Source organism: Notamacropus eugenii, chromosome 1 (genome assembly GCF_028372415.1).
Source record: "Notamacropus eugenii isolate mMacEug1 chromosome 1, mMacEug1.pri_v2, whole genome shotgun sequence".
NCBI lineage: Eukaryota > Metazoa > Chordata > Mammalia > Diprotodontia > Macropodidae > Notamacropus > Notamacropus eugenii.
Window position 1 is genome coordinate 427,595,452 of NC_092872.1, and position 24,546 is coordinate 427,619,997.

Sequence of the window (24,546 nt, forward strand, 5' to 3'; positions counted from 1 at the left end):
AATAATGTGAACAAAGGCACAGTTGGGAAAGTTCAAGGAGACATTTTGTCATCGGGCTAGAACATAGAATACAGCTGGGGAGAGAAAGTGTGGTTGGAGAAGAGGATCGGAAAGACTGGGTGGTAGCAAAACTGTGGAGGGCCTGAAGTGAGAAATTTGAAATTTACTTAGTAGGTAATAAGGTTTGTCCAGATTGAGTCATGAAAAAAAGATTATTCTGGCAGTAGTATGTGGGATGGATTAGTTTAGGAGCAAGTGGGGCTAGAAAGATCTGTAATGAGCTTATGGGAATAGTCCAGGTGGGTAATAATGAAGGCTTTTAGCACACTATGACAGTGGAACTAGAGGAGAAGGAACAGAATTTAGAGATATTAATGAGGTAGAATTGATGGGACTTTGAGGATTTGATAGAAATAAATATGAGTCAGAGAGCATCAAGATTTAGAATATAGGAGACTTCAAGTGCCATTGACAGAAACAGATAAGGAGCTTTAAAAGGGAATGGTGGGCAGAGGAAGTAGGAGGAACTTCTCTTTATATGATTCCTATGCTCCTATTCATTCTAGCATGCTCTGGAATATTTTCTTGGTCATTTTTAATTTTTTTCTCCCTCTGTGCTTTTTTACCTTTATAATATAAAGATTGCTTTAGAACATTGTTTCTACTCCCTTCTAGCTGCCAGCATTTCTTCATTGCTCTTGCCTACAGTCCAGTAGATAGCCCTGGTGCTGGGGGGGAGGGTAACTTACCTGAAATGGGTTCAGCTCACCCCTAGAGATATGTACTGTTCAGACCCTTTCTTCTGTAAGGATGGGTACGTCTGCAGAAGTTGTTTTAAAGTTGAGTGCTATAGCTGTGTTTTCTTTCCAGCCTCTCACTCTTGTAGCATTGTTAACAATAAAGTTAACGCCTCCATTCCTTCCCATACCCCCTCCACCTCACACATCCACCCAGCTTTAGTAGCTGCTTTCAGTCTTGCTGTTAGTGTTATTTAGGAATTCATGAGAACATAGGACCATTAGAAATGGAACCTTAGAGATTAAATTAGTCCAAACATTTCTCCCCCACAAAGAAATTTCTCCCTCCATTTATATTATTTATATTATCTCTGTTATAGTTACTCAGCCTTAGCATGAGTACCTTCAGTGATGGGGAATTCACTACTTTATGAGGCTACTTGCTTCATTGTTGAAAGCTAAAATGAGCTTTTCTATAACTTCTTCCCATTTTCCTAGGCTTGTTATCTAAAGCCATAGAGAATAAGTTTAATCTCTTTTCTACTTAACAGCCCTTCCCATAATATGAGGTAGTGTGGTGTGGTAGAAAAAATGCTGCACCTGAAGTCCATATTATGATTGAGGAAGACCTGTATCCCAAACCCTGAGTTTCAGACATATATGAAGAAATAAGATATAGTGACTTAAGTCACTTCTTAAAGTACTGGGCCTCTGGTGGTATTTTGTCCCCAGTTTTTATTGCATTATTGAATGTTTAAAAGTAATGCTAAGTTCTCTTTTAAAAATAACTTCATTGCATTTGATCTTAAAAATCATACAGTACCCTAATATTTCTGAACCTGGTATTTATTTTGTTAATCTAATTAAAGTAAAATTTGAACCGTAAAATTCCCTTTATTTTCAGTGACTTAAAAAATGCCTGTAGTATTATTTTTTGATTATATCCTTTCCCAGTCTTTCTAATGGGAGTCAATCACATTCTTAGTTTTTAAGAAATGATCTTCATAATCCTCAGCAAAAACAAAATCCATATGTCTATAACAGGTCCTGCTCAATTTTCCTAAATGATACCTCATCCATTTTGATATAACCCTTGCCATGCATCCTACGTAAAATACTCTCTAACTTTGTTATAGGTGCAATGTTAAATATTGTTCAGGATTCAGCACTTTTAGAAGCCATTGGCTGTCAGATGGAAATGGTAAGAAGCATTAATACCTTTGTGCCTAGTATTTTGTTGAAGAATTTAAGTTACTGCATAAAATGTGTTCTGTTGTGATTTTTAAGACTCACTTGGACCTTTGAGAATTTCCTTTTCATTGGTTAATTAGAAGCTTAAATTTTTTACTTTGTTTTAAAGTCAGCCATTAGGAAATGTGATTCCTTACAGGGAGGCTATTTTTATGCCCTAACTAGTGGTTCAACGTGACATTGTTTGCCTGAGCTAATTACTGTAAATTCTTTATAAATGAAATGTCATTCATAACATATCCCTTCACCACCACCACTCTGGGAGTTGATCTTGGTCATGAAAACACTGGTGTTCTGGTGTTTATCATTGGTGATATAGCTCTGTTCCCTTGTTATTTAGGAGCTTTGTTGGGGAGACTGGTAGTGATAGTAAAAAACCCTTGCCTCGGACTGTATCATTGATTCAGAGCTAAACCTCAGAGACATAAGTTCAGTCTTCTCATTGTACTGTTAGAGAAAGTGAGGTGCAGAGAAGTCCTGATCACCTACATCACACCAGCTAATCAGTGGCAGAGTCAGCATTTGAAACCCAGGATCTCTAGTTGTATAACCTGGTAAAATGTCCTTGATACCACTTTAGTAAAAACAGGAAAGGGCTTGGACTGCCTGTTAGGAATCAATTCTGCCTTGCTTTCTTCCTCCTCCACTCTTTGCTCCCAATATATGAATCTATAAATAAGGTAAAGGAGGTCTACTATATTAGCAGTCAGCTTGTTGTTTCTGCCTTCAATAAAAATAGTCTTCTTCTGTAGATTATAACTATCTGATACTGAGTTTACCACTCATTCATATATTGCATTTCATTACCCCCAAATGTCAATGGTTATGGTATTTCTGTATTTAAATCGTCTTCAATTTGGCTAGAATGGTGAAGAAAACCTGAAAAGTCATAGTCGTACTAACAGTGGCATTAGTTCAGCGAGTGGAGGAAGCACAGAACCTACAACCCCAGACAGTGAAAGACCTGCCCAGGCTCTTCTAAGAGATTACGGTAAGTTGTATATTTCTTTGAAATTTTAAAGCATTCTAAGAATAACGTTTTGGAAATTTTATTTAGTAATTTTTTTACTAATTTTTACATATTTGAAAATAACTGGGAGAATAGTGCTATTCCTTCTCTAGATAATAATCTGGGTTAAAAAGACTAAAGTATTTTGAATTCAGCTACATTGTTTTATATTCATTGCATTTCACTTATATTTCTTTCAATTACTACACCACTCTAAAAACACCTTCATGTTTAAAATCACTTAGGTACTACAGTATAAGGTTAAGAAATTATTTCATTCATGAATATGAAATATGACACTTGCCAGTGACCTACCTAATAAGTCATTTTACTGAATATCTTGACTTAAGAGTATTGTTTTTGATGGGTTCTGTAACTTTGTGTGCCTTTAGGTATTTTGTGTAGAGAGACATCATGTTTATAAAGCAGACATTAATCCAAGGTTGAATTGTTTACTTACATGTGAGTTTAGCATTTTATTTTCAGTTAAACTAAATGTGTTTCTGATCTAAACTCATTTCCCAATAAACTAACCTTGGATATGTTATGTATAAAATCTCTATTATGTGTTATTCAAATGCACATTTGATTAATCATTGAATTCACCAATGTGTGTTGTTTAAAGAATTTCTTACACTATTTATTATATATACATATATGGGTTCTGGGTACCCTAGCAATCAATAAGGTAATGTTTAAGAGAATATAAACATGATTTTGATATTGAAGCAGTTTTTTTTTTTTACTATATGTGTCCCAATAGGCATGTGTGAAGTGACTAGTCTGTTTCAGCATTTTGATGAACTGTTAGTAAGTTCTGCTTGTAATGTTGCAACAAGTTTCGCTAAGAAATCCAGATTTGTGTTAGTGTGCTGCATATATGTCTCTCTTTAATGACCATTCCTTTTTCTGTTGTCACTGCCCTCTTCCCAATAGGATTGACAGGTATAACCTAATATCCCACAAGTTTCATTTATGAATTCAGTTTCATAGTCTCCTAATTTTGCATTACCAAAATAGTGCTTTTTTTTACTTTTAGAATTAGCAGTCAAATAAAACGCAAGGGGTTGGGAATGTTAATTTTCTTACATTCAGGATAGAGTTGTGGATAGTAAAATTTTTTAAATTAGCTAAGGATATTGCATGTAATATTTTCTGTAAGTGTTAAACCTTAAAGGCAATGGGTAATAGCTGCCAAGGAGTGATTTCCACCATATGTGGATGCACTGGAAACTTAGATTCCATAGTTCAGTACACAAAGGGTCAAAATAAATTTTGCTTGAGAAACCTGTAACAATTTTCATTATTCTTTTCAAAAATGGAACTAAGACCTGTTAGCTAGCAATATTTTAAGGTCCAAAGTCTTTCTAAAGAATGTTTTAATATCAAAATTCCACTTAGATCAACTTGATAGAATTCCGCTCTGATGTTAGAAGCTGCTCGGATTCGAATAAATAACCTGTTAGTGTGGCGTGCTGATTAATCAGCGTACACGTAAATTGCTAAATTCATTGTCCAGGTGCTTATTGTGGCTGCTTTGGTTTGTGCCTAAGGGAATGCTTTGCTTATTGTTACTAATGCTTAGTTGTTTTCCCTCCCTGTGGTATGTGGCATTGGGGTTATATCCTAGCTCTTAATACAGATACAGCTGCTGGACTCCTGATTCGTAGCATTCACCTTGTAACCCAAAGACTCAATTCTCAGTGGCGTCAGGACATGAGCATATCATTGGCTGCATTAGAACTTCTTTCTGGACTGGCAAAGGTAAGTTTGTATGTATGTATGTATTTATGTAATTTGTATGTCATTTTTGCTTAGCATAATTACATTTTAACTGTCTGTTAAACATTAATACGGATGATCAAGATTTGATTGTATTTTTACATAGACTATAACTAAAAGTGAATTAAAATGAACCTTAAAATAAAGTTCTATAAAAGAGAGCCTATACATCTTACATTAGAACCAATGAAAACAATAACATGATATATCTTATATATGTATATGTACATATATAGAGAGCACTCATCAGATTTAATTCACTCAATGCCTTTTATATAGCTAGTTGTGTGAAAGGTACTATGATTGAATCTGAGAACAGCAAGTTGAAAAATGACATGATCCCTCAGACACAGCACTTACTAGCTGTGGCAAGTCACTTAACCCCAATTGTTCCTCCCCCCCAAAAAAAGAAGAAGAGAAATGATATGATCTTTGTTTTTAAGGAGCTAATAATCTAGTAGGAAGTATGAAATATACCAAAAAAACTGAAGTTGGGAATCTTCAAGAATGTGTAATTTTATCACTGTGATTATTTCATCATTTCAGATGGTATTTGTTGTTGTTTCATTTCAGTCTTGTCCGACTCTTTGTGACCCCATTTGGGGTTTTCTTGGCAAAGATACTGGAATGATTTGCCATTTCCTTCTCTATTTCGTTTTATAGATGAGAAAATTGAGGCAAACAGGGTTAAATCATTTGTTTAGAGTCATAGCTAATAAGTGTCTGGCCAGATTTGAATTCAGGAAGATGAGTCTTCCTGACTCTAGGCCAGGCACTTTATCCACTGCACCACTTAGCTGCCCCACAGATGTTAAGCACTCTATAAATTAGTAGTCTTCCTGGATTTCTATGGCGAAGAAATTCATCATCTTTCAGCAGATTTGATGATGTACCTCTCCAAATTTAACTAGGTAGTCCCTAGGACGGTAGACTTAAGCTCTGACCATTGTCATTCCTCCACATTAAACCTTTCTAAATTGTGGCCCTGTCATTTTACTCTTTGCTGGTATAGCATTTGAAAGTATAAAGTCACCTGCACACTACAACAGGTCAGAATTTATTACAAGTTAGAATATGATTTGTTTAGGAAAGGACATCGTAGAATGATAGATAGAAGGAGGGAAGGATTGCTTCTTGTTAAGGCAGTCATGGAAGGCATCATGAAGGAAGGATAGCATCTGAGCTAGGCCTTGAAGGAAGAGAAATAGTTCTCTAAGCAAAGATAGAGGAGTACATTCTGAAGTAGTTTGGCTGGGGCATAACAGCAAGTGAAAAGAAGAACTGAGAGAAATCTGGAAAGGTTTGCTTAAGGCAAATTTCACAGAGCTTTGAGTTCCAAGCTAAGGAATTTTGTCCTCTACACAATGGTGTAAAACTGAAATAGAAACAGATCCCTACAGCCACATATGGACTTAGAAAACTTTACTTTAACATTATCTATGTTGTATTGTATTTTTTATTTTGTTCAACATTTCCCAATTACTGTATATTTTAATTCGGTTAATATCTCCAGTTTGACATCTCTGCTTTAGCAATAAGGTGGCTGTGCAGTGAAACTTGACACATGGATACATCTATACTGGAGGTTTTTAAGCTGTTCACTGATCTCAAGATTCCACAAAGGAGTGTCTTAAAGACATGGAAGATTGAATTGGCTACTTCTTCACATTTACATACAAGATGACATTCTAGAGACCTGAAAAACGATTCTGAAAGATGTTTTATAGCCTCATATTTGTGAAATGTATTACCACCACTTCTAGTGTGTGTGTGTGTGTTTGTATATTTAATGATATCTTAGACTTTTCTGCATTATGTAGAAAAACAAGATATTCTGTAGTTCCTTAATATTTCATTGATACTGAATACAAGCTAATATCAGCTTATTATTACCTTCCTAACCTAAATATCCTTAGGTGAAGGTGACAGTCGACTCAGCAGACCAAAAGAGAGCCATTAGCTCAGTGTGTGGTTACATTGTGTACCAGTGCAGTCGGCCAGCTCCGTTTCACTCCAGAGATCTGCACTCCATGATTGTTGCAGCTTTTCAGTGTCTTTGTGTCTGGCTGACAGAACATCCTGATATGCTTGATGAAAAGGTAAGAGTACTAGGTTGGGGTGCGTGTTAAGCAGGAGAACTATTCCTTAAGTAAAACATGACTTTCTCTATTTTAAAAATCGATGTACTTAAGTATTTGTTGACTATCATCGTAACTCTAATCCTGCTTGGTACATATTGTCAGGCACAGCGTAGCCCATAATTAGTTGGGACAAAAATGTATTAATAAGACTATGTTAATATATTGATATATGTCTTTGGTTAATTTTGCACTTAGTTTATGAAAAGCTCTAAAGTATATTTTCAGAAAGATGGAAATCTTCTATTATATTAACCAGTAGTCTGTATCAATGACAAATCACTTAACGCAGTAGGTGAGTTGCCACCTATGTTGTGAAATCAGTGACAAATAAATAGAGAAGCATTAAGCTGACATCTGAATATTTGGTATAGTGATGGGATTCCTTCTTTTTTTTTAAAGGGAGGAAAAACTAATGCCCTGTAGAGAGCAACTATCCTGTTATTAATATATGGTGTGAAAGGGGAAAGACATGTTGGTTTAATAGTAGAACTTTTAGAATTCTCTTTAAAGATTTTTAAAGCATTTTATAAAAAGAAAGTGGCATAATAGAAAATATTTCCATTTTCCATGTATTCTCCAAAGCAAAGATGCAAAAAATGGCTAATACATATAAGGAATAATTTAAGCTTCTCTTTCAATACCTTATCACTGTCCTAACTGTCCCATTACTAGCAGAATTTTTGGTATGCCCCTCACAACTTCATAGTTAAGAAATGTTAGAATAGGTCTTACGATAGTCACAGTATTTTGAAAGATAGTTTATACAAATATACCATGGAAAATATGTTCTGACCTTTACTCATCTTCTACCCTCACCCTAAACTCTACATAGTCACAAGACATCATAATTGAATTGAATTTCTTTTCAATAATCATCCATTCTCTGACCATCTAAGAAAAATGTACATTCACATTTAATTTCTTATGAAGAATTTAACAAGTCTTCTTTTCTTCACCTTTAGGATTGCTTAAAAGAGGTACTAGAGATTGTGGAATTGGGTATCTCAGGAAGCAAATCCAAGAATAGTGAACAAGAGGTGAAGTACAAAGGAGATAAGGAGCCAAACCCTGCATCTATGAGGGTAAAGGATGCAGCTGAAGCTACTCTTACATGGTATGGAAGCTGTTAGTTAGGGATAATGACCCAATAGTTTGATAGTTGTAAGTTCTCTCTCATCCTCTCACTGGTTGTGAAACGTTGTATGACTTAGCTAACTGCTGCATGCTTTGTATTCTCCAACTTGAAAGTAAGCAAGATTTATAGTTTATTTCTACCTTACAAGGTATATACCATGTACCATTGAACTAAGAAATGAAAAATTCAGAAGTTGACAGATACAGTGCTTTTCCACGTCTTTGTTGTTTAATGTAAGATCAATGTCCTTAAAACTGACTTTTATAGTGGATAAAAAGAGCTACTTAAACATAGGTCAAAACTCAGCAAAAATAAGTCTTCAGACTGAATAAATGTTGTAATTGAATTCACTATTGGGAATCTAATAATAAAGGAAAGTTTATTAGAATCATAGATCTTTAGATATGTGGAAGGGACCCTAGAGACCACTTAGACCAGCCTCATTTATTTTACATATGAGAAAACTGAGGCCAAGAGAAATTTGGTAATTTGCTAAACTGATAGTAGAATGGAGACAAAAATTCATGTCTCTTGATGTCTCTGTAGTCCAATGTTCTTCTTATTCTATTCTTCTCTTAAACTTGACATTGCAAGTTTAAATCAATCATCAAGTTGTTTTTTTCATACCTCAATGCTACTACACTGTATACTGAGTGGGGTAACAAGGAAACTGATTTAATTTCTGCTTTCCATGAGTTTAGTCTCTAGGGAAATAATGCTTACACAAAATAAACATGGAATAATATAAAACAATATATGATTAAGAGCCAAATTATGTGGCATAGACAATTCTGTTTTAACAGATAGTTATTAAAATCATAATAAACACAAGTGACTATGCTAAGTGCTATAAAAAATAGAAAGTAAATGGTCCCTTCCCTGTAGTTATTTACAGCCTAATAGGGGATAAAATGCATATACAAATATACAATATACAAATATACAAATAAGTGTAATTCAAGTTTCAGTATAGAAGTCATGGAAAATGCTAACAAGTACTGCAGAAATTCAGGGTAAACAATGTTAAAGATCTAAGTAAAGTGGAAAATAAGAACGACTACATGGAAATGGTGATATTGATGACTAAAGTAGGCTAAAGGTGCATCCTTTTGGGAATTGTTAACTGAACTCTCTTCTGTACCCTGCAGCATCATGCAGTTACTTGGTGCATTCCCTTCACCCAGTGGTCCTGCCTCATTTTGTAGCCTGGTGAATGAAACTACTTTGATTAAATGCTCCAGGCTGCCTACTGTAAACAGACACAGTTTCCGATACTTTGTCCTGGATAATAGTGTCATCCTTGCAATGCTGGAGCAACCCTTAGGGAACGAGCAGAGTAAGTGGCTTTAATACTGAGTTCATAAGACTTCTTTAATGGGGATTTTTAAGGCATTCTGCCTTTGGAAGGGTTATTTGGGGAAATGTGAGCATAGGTCCTGGTACAAGAGAATGGTACTGATCAGAAGAATGTGAACTTTGGGCCAGTTTTTGACAGATACACTAGCTGCTTGCCAAATAGTATAGTGGAGGTATTATGGTACAACAGAAAACACTGAAGTCATAGAACGATAAAGAGTAAAGGCATCATTCCACTAGCAAGCACTATCAAGCAGACTATTCATTTTGGATCCCTTTGAATCTTTGTAGGACCTCCTGGCACCCTCTACAGAAATCATATACTGAAGAATAGTGAGAGGAAATAAAGAGTGTACAAGTCCTTTGTTGACCTGCCAGATCATGTCTTTTCCTTCTTTTAAAATTGGTCTCCCATGATTTTTCCCTGAGAAATCAGTTTGATCTTTAAGTAAATTAAAATTTCATAAGCTAGCCATCATGAAACTCCTCCATTTTATTCATTTCTGAGCTAACTCCTCACAAATTTGTTTAGTCACATGATCTGAACAACAATCCAAATCCCTCTCTTTTTGGTACAGACATCTCAAAACCTCTATCTTCCTTCTATTCACTGATGACAAGAGCCTGTTAGGATATTAGAAGATAGTGAGGAAGGATTAGATCAGTGATGCCATAGAGCACAGGGTAAGTGGTGATGGATCCACTGCAAACCCAGGGATTTCCTCTACATGCAAGGGGTGTTTTCCTCTACATTTTTCGTAGGCCTCTTGAAGTCCTTTGACTTGGTTGCAAGTGGCCAGAAGGCTGTAAGTGGCAGTGACTGCAGGTTATGCAGGCCTGATGCAGGTAGAAGAACATATTTAGCTATTATCAGTCATTATGAATTAAATTAATCAAACACTGTAAGTTTTGGTATCAATTCATTTTTAAAAACCTAACAGTTATTAAAAACTTTTTCTTTGCCAAGTAAGAGATTTTGATGGGGGATAGATGGTAAAAAGACAGATCCAAAGTGTAGTAGGGTCACAGGACTCTGGACAACCATGCAAGAGAAGAATTCATTGTGCACTGAAAGGAGATAACACAACTTGGCTATGGATCAGAGGTGAATTAGTATTTTTTTCCTCTAAGTGATAAGAAAATTGAGTGATACTAGTAGTTGGTAAATATTTACCTTGGCATGACTGATTATGAGAATCATAAATTGCAGGATGATATGGTTACCAATTAATATTTGGTGTATTTCTATAGCTTGTAAAGATTGTAATTCTTAAAAATTACCGTTGTGTCTGAGTTCTAAATTGCCTTTTCTAAACTCCTTACAGATGATTTTTTTCCATCTGTCACTGTTTTGGTCCGTGGAATGTCTGGAAGACTTGCTTGGGCCCAGCAGCTTTCCCTTTTACCAAGAGGGGCAAAAGCAAATCAGAAGGTATCTGTCATAACTCAGAGGGAAGTAATCAGGAGAGGAGAGTTGGTGCATTTTTAGTTACAAATTAACACAAAATCACTAAAAATGCAAAAACAAAATCACTAAATTTCAAAAAAATAGTTTAAAACCCTATTGGGTTTTTTTGAAGTTTTATGGAATATACTCTGTTAATATAAAAAAAATTGCAACTTATGTGAAGTTACTTTATTACCGTTTTGTATTTGAGAACAGGCTGTATACTGTGTATGTACTACTGAGGAGATAGTGTGGTCCAGTGAAAAAAACATTGAATTTGAAATCAGTGGACCTGGGTTCAAATCCTCTTGGGCAGATCACTTTCCCTGTCTAGGTTTTAAGGTTTTCTTTTATCTTTAAAGTTAGGGGTAAGAAAAAGAAGCATTTATTAAGCTCCTACCATGTTCTAGGATATTCTAAGAACTTTACAAATATTATCTCATTTGATCCTTACAACAACCATATGAAATAGGTGTGTCATTATCTGCATTTTACAGTTGCAGAAACTGAAGCAGAGAGGGGTTAAGTGACTTGCCCAGGTCAGATAGCTAGGAAGTGTCTGAGGCTAGATTTGAATTCAGGTTTTCCTGGCTCCAAGCCCAGTGCTTTAATCTGTTTGCATCACCAGCTGCCTCTAATTGAAGGAGTTGGATCAGATAATTTCTAAGATCCTGTGAACCTATGACTTCATTAAAATTGAAAGAAACCTATATGAATAGTAGCTTATCTAAAAAGTAGTTTAATACCTTGAACTTTGTTTCCTTTTCAATAAGAAATTATTTTTCATCACGTGATACACACTACCACTATTTCTTTGGTGACATTACATTTTGCCCAGTCTCATCAGATTCCCTATCTTGTAGCAACATTTAAAGTCTCTAAATCACTACATAATACTGAACAAATAAGGCACTAAATGATATCTTTGTTTTCTTAGAGTTAATGCAGCTTCTAGAAATGCCCATGACATTTCAGGTGTGAATTGTACCATCAGAGAGTCAGGCTTTCTATTGTTGAAACATGCATTGTTGCTTAATACCATTCCAGCTATCTTTAATACTCTGAAAACTCCAGATTTACCCAGAGAATACTGCATGTTTGGTATGACCTAAAGAATAGTAAGAAACCCTTTCGACACAAAATAACTTGGCAAAAATATGTTACCAAGATTTGCATATTTGGGATTAAGGCTTTGGTTTCTATTAACACACACACACACACACACACACACACACACACGCAGGTTAGGACAATATATACTCTTGTCACACATTGATGTTTTAGTGTCAAAATTTCTTTGTTAAAAACTTTTGACAGCTTAGCACTAAAATTGTTCCCAGTGTTAAACCTACTTTTCAGGATTCTTCAGCAGAACAAAAGGCATATAAAACTAAATTCTTTTTGGTTTTGACAATAATATGTTTTGGGCAGTTGGACCCAGTAAATTAAACCCAGGTTTCTCTTAGAAGAGTCTACATTTTTCACATTCACTTAATTTCTGATCTTTAGTTTGCTTATATGTAAAACTGGAATAGTAATACTTGTACTACCTGTTTCACAGTTTGCTATGAGGCTCAAATAAGATAATGTAAACCCTAGCTTGCTATTTAAAAAAAAAAAACCCAAGCAAAAAAAAAAAGGTAGGAAAGACAAAAATACCTTGTCTCCAAAAGCTCTTATAGAAGACAACCCTTTCCCTGTTCTCTAGTTTTATACTCCGTTTGCTGTGTAGCCATCATTCCTAGACCAGTGTCTGGTCTAGCATAAGACTGTCTCTCTAGGCTTTATGTTACATCAAGTAATGGGAAAAGGAAGAGATGAATTAAGGGATAAAAGGCCTTCATTACTTCATTCCTTTCCCAAATGTTTTATTATTCTATAGCTCTTTCTTTAAGAATTTCATGGGGGCAAAGCTGAAAAGGGTAAATAATCCCTACTCTCAAGAAATTTACAGTGTAATGAAAGAGTCAGCATGAAAATAATTCTGTACCAGCAAGCTAAATACAGGGTAAAGTGGAAACAATCATAAGAAGGAAAGTACTGGGATTAAGGGGGAATCAGGAAAGGTTTCTTACAGAAGGTAGGATTTGTATACATTATATATTATAAATGGGTACTTAGACCATATAAATTGTTTTGCTTCATTTCAACAGCTTTTTGTGCCAGAACCTCGTCCACTTCCTAAAAATGATGTTGGAATTAAATACACAGTGAAGCATCGACCATTTCCTGAAGAGGTGGACAAAATTCCTTTTGTAAAAGCAGATTTGAGCATTCCTGACTTGCATGAAATCGTAAATGAGGAAGTAAGACACTAGTTCCTAACTATCGTTTATTTCTTATGCATATGCATTGAATTTCACTTACTGCTTGAATTTCTTAAATTTAATTTTAATTACAAAATTAATAATTATTTTTAATTTTATGTTGAATATATATTTCACATTATTTTTAAAGTCATACCATGCACATATAATGTCTTTAATGCATTTCAGTTAGAAGAGAGACATGAAAAATTGAGGAATGGCATGGCCCAGCAGATCACTTATGAAATTTCCATTGAGCAGCAAAGTGAAGAGGAGTGGCGAAAGAAAAGTTTCCCTGACCCAATTACTGATTGTAAACCCCCACCTCCTGCCCAGGAATTCCAGACAGCACGCCTTTTTCTTTCACACTTTGGGTTTTTATCATTAGAGGCATTAAAGGTAATTTTGACACATTTTTATGTGCAAGTGATCTTGTACTGTGTTAGATACTAGAGATATAAATAGTTACAACACACAAATACAATGCATTGTTTACAAATGGCACAATTAATCTTTTTTTTTCTTTATGGTCATAGAAGAATTTCATTCAAATGGTCTAGGATGAAGTGGGAAAACTTGCATGCCATTGTGTTTGTATTATCTGCACATAGGATTCATTTCATATGTGAAAGCACTAGGGTGACTCATTGTATAGGTGCCTTCATGCATATGGTCATACTTAAATTGCAGTTCTCATTTCTAGTCCCAAGATGATTCTTTTTGCATATGCATTCAAATATATTTCCTTGAGTTCCCTAATACTTCTAGTAATGAACAATAAATACTACTGGGATAACTGAAATTTAGATTTTTTTAAGTACCATTTTGATTAGTTTCTGTCCCCACAAAACCTTTTTACATAAATATCAACAGCTATGACAGGTAGCCCATAAAAGATGGTGTTTAAGATGTATGGTTTGGTGGTGTCAGACTTAAATAGAAACAGGAACCACTAATCCACAAATAAGGATCTCTGCAGACCACTTATTGAGTTACTTTTAAAATGTGACATCTGTTTTCTTATATTTTTATTTTGTTAAATATTTTCCAATTACATTTTAATGTCATTCAGAGCATACTTAAGAGTATTGTGGGCCACCTGGGGCCCAAGGACACCTCTGTGTAGACGATACCAAAAAAATTCACCTTGAAAATTAACCTTATATTTGCCATTTGACATAAAAGCAAGTTGTTGTTTTTCGGATGTTCATTTGTGTCCAATTCTTTGTAATCCTATGAACCATAGCATGTCAGGCCCTTCTATCTCCACTATCTCCTAAAGTCTGTCCAAGTTCATGTTCTTTGCTTCCATGACACTATATATTCATCTCATCCTCTGCCATTGCCTTATCCTTTTGCCTTCAGTCAGTCTTTTTCATTGAGTCCTGTCTTCCCATTATGTGGCCAAAGTATTTAAACTTCAGCTTCAGTGTATGTCCTTACAATGAGTAGCCTGAATTAATTTCTTTAAGTATTGACTGATATGATCTTACTGTTCAAGGAACTCTCAAAATCTTCAGAAGCATTCTAATTCAAAAAAGTTGATTTTGTGGTGCTCAGCTTTCCTTATAGTCCAGCTCTCACAGCCATGCATTACTACTGAAAAAAACCATAGTTTTGACTATACAGACCTTTGTCAACAAGGTGGCATCTCTGCTTTTTAGTATTCTGTGCAGATTTGCCATAACTTTCCTTCCAAGAAGCAAGTGTGTTTTAATTTCATGACTGCAGCCATCATTTGCAGTGATCTTTGAACTCAAGAGTAGAAAATCTGACACTGGTTTCATTCCTTCTCCCTCTCTTTGCCAGGTAGTTGTAAGACCAATTACCGTGATCTTAGTAGTTTTGTTTTGTTTTTTTAACATTAAGCTTCAGACTAGTTTTCACATTGTTTTCTTTCACCCTCATCAACAGGTTTCTTAGTTCTTCACTTTCTGCCATCAGGTTGGTATGATTTCCATATCTGAGATTGTTGATATTCTCCCAGCAACCTTAATTCCAGCTTTTGATTCAACTATTTTGCATGATGTACTGTGAATATAAGTTAAATAAATAAGGTGGCATTGTACAACCTTGTCATATTCTTTTTTCAGTCTTAAACCAATCAGTTGTTCCATGTTCAATTCTGACTTTTGCTTCTTGGCCCATATACAGGTTCCTTAGGAGATAAGTAAGATGATCTGGTACTCCCATCTCTTTGAGAACTTGCCACGTTTGGTTGCGATCCACAGTCAAAGGCTTTAGTGTAGTCAGTGAAGAAGTAGATATTTTTCTGGAACTCCCTTGTTTTCTCCATAATCCATAAAGTACATGTTGGCAATTTGGTCTCTAATTCCTCTGCCTCTTTGAAGATCAGCCTGCACTTCTGGTAATTCTTGGTTCACATTGTTGAAGCCTAGATTTCAGAATCTTGCTGACATGTGAAATGTGTGCAGTTGTTTGGTAATCTGAACATTTTTGGGGCATTGCCCTTTTTTAGGATTGAGACATAAACTGATCTTTTCCAATCCAGTGGCCATTGTTGTGTTTTCCAAATTTGCTGGCATACTAAATGTCGTGCTTTAAAAGAATCATCTTTTAGGATTTTAAATAGCTCAGTTGGAATTCTGTCACCTCTACTAGCCTTATTGTTAATGATGCTTCCTAAGGCCCACTTAGCTTCATTCTCCAGGATGTATGTCTCTAGATCAGTAACCACACCACAGTGGTTATCAGTGATGTTAATATTTTTCAATTCTTCTGTATATTCTTGCCACCTAACTCCCTACCATTTTTGTCTTTTATCATACCTGTTTTGCATGAAATGTTCCCTTGATATCTCTAATTTTCTTGAAAGATCTCACCTTGTTTTCTTCTTTGTTTGTATTACTTATTTAAGAAAATTTTATTCTGTTCTTGCTGTTCTGTGGAATTCTGTATCCAGTTGGGTATATTTTTCCTTTTCTCCTTTACCTTTCACTTTCCTTCTTTCCCAGCTATTTATAAAATCTCCTCAGATAGCCATTTTGCTTTCATACACTTCTTTTTCTTTGGAATGTTTTTTGTTGTAGCCTCCTGTGTAATACCGTGAACCTCTGTCCATAGTTCTTCAGGCACTGTATCAGATCTAATCCCTTAAATATATTCATTGCCTCTACTTCATATTCATAAGGGATGTCATTTTGGTCTTTCTTCACTTTAAGTCTGAATTTTGCAATAAAAAAAAACATAATCTGAGCCACATAATTTCCAGGTCTTATTTTAAATGACTGTATAGAACTTTTCCACCTTTGGTTGCAAAGTATATAATCAGTCTGATCACCATCTGGTGATGTCCATGTGTAGAGTCATCTTTTGAGTTGTTGAAAAAAAGTGTTTGCTATGGCCCATAAGTCATCTTAACAAAACTCTATTAGTCTCTGCCCTATTTTATTTTGTACTTCAAGGTCAAATGTGCTTCCTATTCCAGTTATCTTTTGATTTTCTACTTTCGCACTTCAATTCTTTATGGTGAATGTGACATCTTTTTTTGGAGTGTTATTTCTAGTTGTTGTGTGTCTTCATAGAATTGAACAACTTTGGCCTCTTTGACATCAGTGGTTGAAGTATAGACTTGTATCCAATGATGTCAAACAGTTTGCCTTGGATTCAAACAGATATTATTCTGTCATTTTCAAGATTATACCCAGTACTGCTTTTCTCACCCTTTTGTTGACTGTGAAGGCTATTCCATTTCTTCTAAGGGATTCTTGCCCACAGTAGTATATGTAATGAATTAAATTTATCCATTCTCATTCATTTTCATCTCCTGCTTGACCACTTCCAGCTTGCCACATAAGGTTCATAGGTCTTATTATCCAGATTACTATGCAATATTGATCTTTATAGGATTGGACTTTCCTTTCATCATCAGACATATTCACAGCTGAGCTTACTTTAGGTTTTGGCCCAGATGTTTCATTCTTTCTGGAGCTGCTTGTACTTTGTCCTCCACTCTTCCCCAGTAACATATTGGTCACCTTCTGTCCTAAGGGGCTTATCTTCCAATGTCCTGTCTATTATCATTTTATCATTGTGGGGTTTCTTGGCAAAGAGACTAGAGCGATTTGCCATTTCCTTCTCCAGTGGATCACTTTTTATCAGAACTCTCCATTATCACCTGTCTGTCTTGAGTAACCCTGCCCATAGTTTCGTGATCCAGGGGAGAACAAAAGCAAGACAGTTCTATTACTTTTAGAATTTCTAGACATTTAGAATCAAGATCTTTTATTACAAGGTTATTACTATTAGGGAGAAAAGAGCAGGATCATCTCTTTGGATATAATCCTCTTTAATACTGTCCTTTTACTTTGCCATCCTTGGGCCTATATGCAGCATCCTTACCTTAGCCCTAAACCAAACTGGAAGAGATGTCAGTAGCAGTAGTTTGAAAATGGCATATTTCTCTCAAGTGTAGGATCCTCGGAATCATAACTGTCTTATCTTTTTCTATCTTAGACCTGTTTTGGCTTAGAATTTTCATTTGGTCTATTCCATGGATCAACATGGGGACTTATTTGACATTTGACATTTAATTATTAGTCTGATTACCCTTTCCACCAATGCAAATCATATCTTTTTCAGTCTTTCTCATACTGAAGTATTCTTGTCTGTCTTGTCTATTCCTGAGATTCTATGGTGGTCTATCCAACAATGAGAGATCTGCCTTCTGTTCTTTTAATATCTTGATAATATCTCCATACCACTCAGGCTGCCTGTCTCATCTTTTTTTGTTGTTTGACCAGCCCGCCGCCTTTTGTGCTCATAAATGTCCACAATAATGCCTTTTATCCCACTAATAACCTGAACATTATCACTAGCAGTGTGCTATCTGTTATGTCCACCATGTATTCCATTACCCTTAGCAATGCTTATAATTTTGATTCTTCTGCAAGCATGATGTTCTGTGACTTGTTAGCCATATATAGTGCCATTGTGAAAACCCTAGTGTTAGAGATATACTTTTGCTGTGCTGAGGAATTTAAATCATTGAAAGCAGTACGCAGTTTCCAAATCAGTCTATCCATATCTCTACCACCTACTCAGTCCTGGACTCAGTTCATTAATGGACTGCTTAGCTGATTGCAAGTCATATTTTAGGCAGTATATATTTTTTATCTGTTTTGGTCTAAGTGAGTTTATATAGAGCACTCTTGTGTTTCTGCAGATTTCATAAAGGAGAATTTATAGTGTTCTAGGGATTGAATGGGCAGTTAAGTGGCACATTGGATACAGTGCCAGACCTAGAGTCAAGACTCATCTTCCTGAGTCTGGCCTCAGATGCTGAGTAGCTGTGCAACCCTGGGCAAGTCACTTAACCCTGTTTGCCTCAGTTTCCTCATCTGTAAAATGAGCTGGAGAAGGCAGTGGGCAACAAAACCCTAAATGGAATCACGACGTGTCATACATGACTGAAAAACTGAACAACAGCAGTGATCCAATACGATTAGCATGTTGTCATATGTGAATTGATATATTTTGAGAACATAGTGATGCACAGAGAATCCATCTTATGGACTCTATCATTTATATCCATGACACTAGGGGAAGAGAAGAGAAGAGAATAAGCATTTATTAAGTGCCTACTATAACAGGCACTGTGCTAAACACTTCACAAGTATTATCTCATTTGATCATTAGCAAGCTGTGGGTTCTTAATATACTTTGAAGATCACTGCTCAGTTGAACTGTCCAGAAATACTTCCTATTTTATACCTACTGTGAAGATTAAACTTCAAAGGGTATAGAGCTAGTCCAAAACATTGGTTTATTGAGAGTTCCCTTCATTTCCACCTATTCTGAAATTAGGAAAGGGGGGAGTGGCAATGTTGTAGAATTGTCCTTTTTTATCTTCCTCCATTATACCTTACTAAGAAAACGTGTAATTTTGTTAAATGACTGAATTATATATGGCCTATGCTGTCAGACCTGGCTAATGATGTATTTCAGTTGATTTTGGTGGAACTCCTTTTTTTTTGCCTTTCAAATTCTTTATTACAAGGGCTGGCTTGATAGAAGATCAGGGAATGGTGTATTTGGAAATCAAAGTAATGTAAAAACAAAACAACCAGAACAAGTTTGGTGTTTTGTTTGTTTTTTCAAAGATGAATTCTAGCTAGTATATGCAGCAGAGAGATCATTGTTTACTGTTTCTCCTCAGCCTAAACAGTCAAGTGGTGTAAAGGAAGCAGAGATCAGGCTTCCAATCCAATGTTACCTGTGTGACCATGGGCAAATCTACTTATACTCTCTAAGCCTCTGTGGTTCCTTCATTTATTAAGTGGGAATTACATACTATTTACCTCAGAATGATTATAAGAAAAGTGTTTCATGAATGTGTATCATTAACATTATTATTTCAAATGCTAATTTACTTAAGCTAGAACCATTAGCACTGGATTGTTTATTTGGTACCTGTTGTAATATGTGAGATGTAAAAGTATAGAACATTTCAGGATATTTCAGAATTCACAACCTTAAAGCAAAATTCCCCTTAGAATAAAAGACTTAACAGAAGGGTATTTATTGTTCTGTCTTTACAGTAACTATTAGCTGACCTTCAATCTACAGCTATAACATAAATAAGTGTATCATTTTAAGATGAGTGTATCATTTTAAGACAATACATATTAGTTCCAATGGATAGGACATCAGACCTGGGATCAGGAAAGCTTGAGTTCGAATTCTGCCTCAGACACTTAGTAGTTGTATGACTGTGGGCAAGTCTCTTACTCTGTCTCAGTTTCTTAATCTGTAAAGATGAAGAATAGCATAACATAGAATAACAAAATAGTAGCACCGACCTCAGAGTTGTGTAGATAAAATGAGACACTTCTAAAGCACTTTAAGTACGATATATATACTAGCTATTATTATTATTATTAATGGGACTCCTTTTTAGTTTGTGCTGTCTTCAGACTATTTGATAATTAAAAGGAGATTTATTTTAAAATAGATGTTAAACTTATTTACTTACACTAATTCTTTGACTGATAATAGAAATTTAAAATAGTTTGTTTTATTCCGTTTGTTTTTGGATGGAAAGGAGCCTGCAAATAGTCGTCTACCTCCTCACCTAATTGCACTTGACTCAACAATATCTGGATTTTTTGATGACATTGGCTATTTGGATCTCTTACCATGTCGCCCCTTTGATACAGTTTTTATTTTCTACATGAAAGCATGCCAGAAAACAAGTCAAGAGGTAAGTGTTCTGGATATATCACAACATCTTTTCTGCCATCTTTATTAACGCTTAAAAAATGTTCATTTTTTCCCAAATACGGTAGGCCTTAATTTTTTAAGGGAATACAGGCTAAGGCTATTAGTATCATAATCTTCTGTGCTCATTTTTTCTTCTTGTCATATGAAATTTGAGAGTGATAGTCAAAAGTGAGTAATTTACAATAAATATAGGTAAGCTTTTTTTGAAATTCAAAATCAGCAGGCATTGTTAAGTAACTGCTATGTACTAGTCACTGTACTAAGTGCTAAGAATTCAAATACAAAAATGAAATAATCACTGGTATCAAGGAGTTTATACTCTAAAGTAGATGTTTGATTTTTTTAGTTGAAAAAATGAAATGCTTTGCACATGGTAATTGTTTTGCACGTGGTAATTGTTTAATGAATGTTAGGTACATTTTATCTCTGTTCACATATTTTAATGAGATGTTTCTGATTTTTTTAAGTAGCTAGGTTTGGATTTTACTCCATTCTGTCATTTCCAATTAAATTAAAATTAAATATACAGTTAGAAAAGCCTTCACAGAGATACTTAAATAAATTGATCACCTGTCCTTCTTAGGTATTTTGTTGCTCTGTAACATCGATAGCAAGAATTCAGCTATAAGACCCCAATAGTGAGGTAATATTTTTACACATTCTAAGTGTTAACATTCAGTTGCAAACATTTATTAAAGTCTTAGTTTCATGGCACTGAGGGCTATAACATGTATGTAGATAAGCAAATATAACATTAACAACTGTAGGGATCAAGCAAAGCATCTGGGCTTGGAAGCTCAGGATTCCAAGGGGGAAGAGGTGAGAAGAGAAATGTATTCTGAGTTTTGGAGGCATTGCTTATGATCCTGTCTGGCCTGGCTCTGACTCCATAAGTACTGTTAAAAATAAAATCTTATAAACTCAGCTCTTTTAGAATATCTCAGTGCTTATTTATAGATTATTAATTAACATAGAGGTACAGGTAGGTGGTATAGTGGATAGCGCACTGGACCTGAAATCAGGAAGACTCATCTTTCTGAGTTCAAATCTGGCCTCAGACACTTCCTAGCTATGTGAACCCTAGGCATAGGCAAGTCACTTAACCTTGTTTGCCTCAACTCCTTATCCTTACAATGAGCTGGAAAAGAACATGGCAAACCACCCCAATGTCTTTGTAAAGAAAACCCCAAAACAGGGTCACAAAGAGTCAGATACAACTGAATGACAACAATTGACACAGATAAAGCAGAAATATTTTAAAACCCACTTAGACAGAGGCATTGTTTTCTAAACTTTGTTTCTTTCCTAGCACATTGCACTGTACCCTGTACACAGTAAGCACTTAATAAAATGTTTGTTAGAAGAATGATTCTCAAGGTCCAATGACAGTTAAAGTCAATCATACAGAAAAATAAAATATTTCTGATATAGCATCTCTATTGTCAGATTTATACATTTTTGGTTAAAAGGACCATTTAAATCAATTCATTCACCATTTTGAGGTCTTATAAAGTACTATGCTTGACTAAGATTAGGTGATGCATATGATTGACTTCATAGTTATTAGTTTTGTATAATAAACTGTCAGCAAATGTACAAGTGAAAATTTGTTATACCTTTGTCATTTCCTGCTCAGTTAATTCTCTTTAAAGGCTTTGAAGTGGGATCCTCATCTGCTGAGTAAAAAATTGTAATGCCTTAATGCACAGCCGTTCCTTACATATTTAGCATTGAAAAACATGCTTCTAGATAGCATGGTAGAACTCACACACTAGATTGTGTAACAGTGTTGTATAAGAAGAATGGGTTGGGACAGAGAGTAGAGGATGGAGTGAGCGTCCTGGTTCTATCACTTGCTGTGTGACCTTGCTCTTAAAGCCCTTTAATATCTTGGAGCTTCAGCTTCCTCACCTTTCAGATTGAAGGAGTTGCACCAGATGATCTGAAATACTCTTTCCAGCATTAAAATTGTGTAGCATTTCTTCTTGCATCTTAGGAGCCAAGAAATTCAGATGCATACAAGTATCAGAAAGGAAGACTTAAAAAGTATGAACTAGAGATCAAGGGACATGAACAGACAGTTTATGATAGAAGAAATAGAAAGTATTGACAGAATGTTCAAATCCCCTAATCGTCAGAGAAATGAAAATCCAAACAATCTTAAGATAAACTGACTTTATGATGACAAAAATAGCAAAAATAAATAAATATTTTTTTGGCAATAAAGCCAAATGTTGGTAAAGCTGTGGGAAAACAGGTTTTCTACTATGTTGTTGATGGGATTTTGAATTCTAATGCAAACATTTGAAAACAGTATTTAACTCACAAAACTAATCATAATTTTTGACTCATGATACCATTGCTATTACTTTATCCCAAGAATTTGGATGCATATGTTTAATATTGATGTTACATCATTTTCTATGGTACTTTTTAGCAAGATATAGTTTATTGTCTTGTCTCTTTTAACTGGATCTGTTTTTGCTTTTGCTTTGTCTGAGATCAGGGTTGCTACCCCTGCTTTTTTTTTTACTTCAGCTGAAGCATAATGTATTCTGTTCCAGTCTTTTATCTTTATTCTGAGTGTGTTTCTCCATTTCAGATGTGTTTCTTGTAGACATCATATTGTAGGATTCTGGTCTTTAATCCACTCTGTTATTTGCTCTTGTTTTATGGGAGAATTCATTCCATTCAGAGTCACAGTTATGATTACTAACTGTGATTCCCTCTGTCTTATTTCTCCCCTTTTTATACTTTGCTCTCTCCTTTCACCCTGTCCCTCTTCACCAGTGTTTTGCTTCTGACCACCATGTTCTCCAGTCTGCCCTTTCTTCTGTCAGCCCACCCTCCCTCTTCTTTCTCCTTTCCCCTCCTGCTTCTCTCTAGGCAAGATAGATTTCTCTGTTCAACTAATTGTGTATGTTATTCCCTCTTTGAACCAAATCCAGTGAGATTAAGGTTCAAGCAATGTTCATCCCCCTCCCTTTTTTCCCTGTGTTGTAATAGGTCTTCTGTGCTTCTTTATGTGATTATAATTGACCCCATTCTGTCTCCTTTTTTCTTCTTCTCCCAATACAGTCCTTTTTCTCAACCTTCTTAAGTTTTTTTATCATCACATCAAAGTCAAATTATGTCCACACTTTGAAGTGTACGCCTTCTAACTGCCCTAATAGAGAGACAGTTCTCAAGCGTTACAAGTATCATCTTCCCATGTAGGGATGTAAACAGTTTAACCTTATTGAATACCATGTTTGTTTTTTCTTTCCTGTTTACTTTTTTATCTTCTTGAGTCTTGCATTTGAAGATCAAATTTTCTGTTCAGTTCTGGTCTTTTCATCAGGAAAGTTTGAAAGTACTCTATTTCATTGGATATCCATCTTTCACCCTGAAAGATAATGTTCAGTTTTGCTAGATGGTTGATTCTTGGTTGTAATCCAAGCTTCTTTGCCTTCCAGAATATCATATGCCAAGCCCTCCAATCTTTTTATGTAGAAGTTGCTAAGTCGTGTGTAATCCTGACTGTGGCTCCTTGATATTTGAATTGTTTCTTTCTGGCTGCTTGCAGTATTTTCTCTTTGACCTGATAGTTCTGGAATTCGGCTACAGTATTCCTTGGAGTTTTCATTTGGGGCTGTCTTTAAGGAGGTGATCGATGGAGTCTTTCACTGATTATTTTGCCCTCTGATTTTAGGATATTAGGGCAGTTTTCTTTGTTAATTTCTTGAAAGATGCTCTCTGGGCTCTTTTTTTTGATTGTGACCTTCAAGAAGGTAGTCCAATAATTCTTTAATTTTCCAGTGAGGTATTTTACATTTTCCTCTGTTTTTTCATTCTTTTGATTTTGTTTCTCTGATTCTTGATGTCTCATAGAGTCATTAGCTTCCATTTGCCCAATTCTAATTTTTAATGTATTATTTTCTTCATTTTGCTTTCTTACTTCCTTTTCCATTTGGCCAATTCTAATTTTAAGGGAGTTGTTTTCTATTTTTTGTGGAGTTTTTTTCTTTAGTCAGTTTTTGTGCTTCCTTTCCCAAATTGTTCATTCTTTTTTTCATAATTCTCTTGCATATATCTTATTTCTTTCCCAATTTTTCTTCTACTTCTCTTACTAGAGTTTTAAAATCCTTTTTGTGCTCTTCC

The 24,546-nt window shown here is 35.2% G+C and overlaps 1 protein-coding gene across 2 annotated transcripts in view; it reads left to right on the forward strand.

Moving 5' to 3' along the window:
- The window catches only part of RALGAPB (Ral GTPase activating protein non-catalytic subunit beta), an 83,266-nt gene that overhangs the window by 41,808 nt on the left and 16,912 nt on the right, over positions 1-24,546 (forward strand). Inside the window, exons 14-23 of one of the 2 annotated variants that reach the window (XM_072631502.1) lie at positions 1,874-1,938; positions 2,853-2,979; positions 4,628-4,761; positions 6,696-6,878; positions 7,883-8,034; positions 9,204-9,391; positions 10,737-10,843; positions 13,012-13,164; positions 13,354-13,563; positions 20,228-20,386. In XM_072631502.1, the coding sequence (XP_072487603.1) occupies positions 1,874-1,938; positions 2,853-2,979; positions 4,628-4,761; positions 6,696-6,878; positions 7,883-8,034; positions 9,204-9,391; positions 10,737-10,843; positions 13,012-13,164; positions 13,354-13,563; positions 20,228-20,386 (1,478 nt within the window). The remainder of the gene's footprint in view (positions 1-1,873; positions 1,939-2,852; positions 2,980-4,627; positions 4,762-6,695; positions 6,879-7,882; positions 8,035-9,203; positions 9,392-10,736; positions 10,844-13,011; positions 13,165-13,353; positions 13,564-20,227; positions 20,387-24,546) is intronic. The other variant, XM_072631503.1, reaches the window with a different exon arrangement.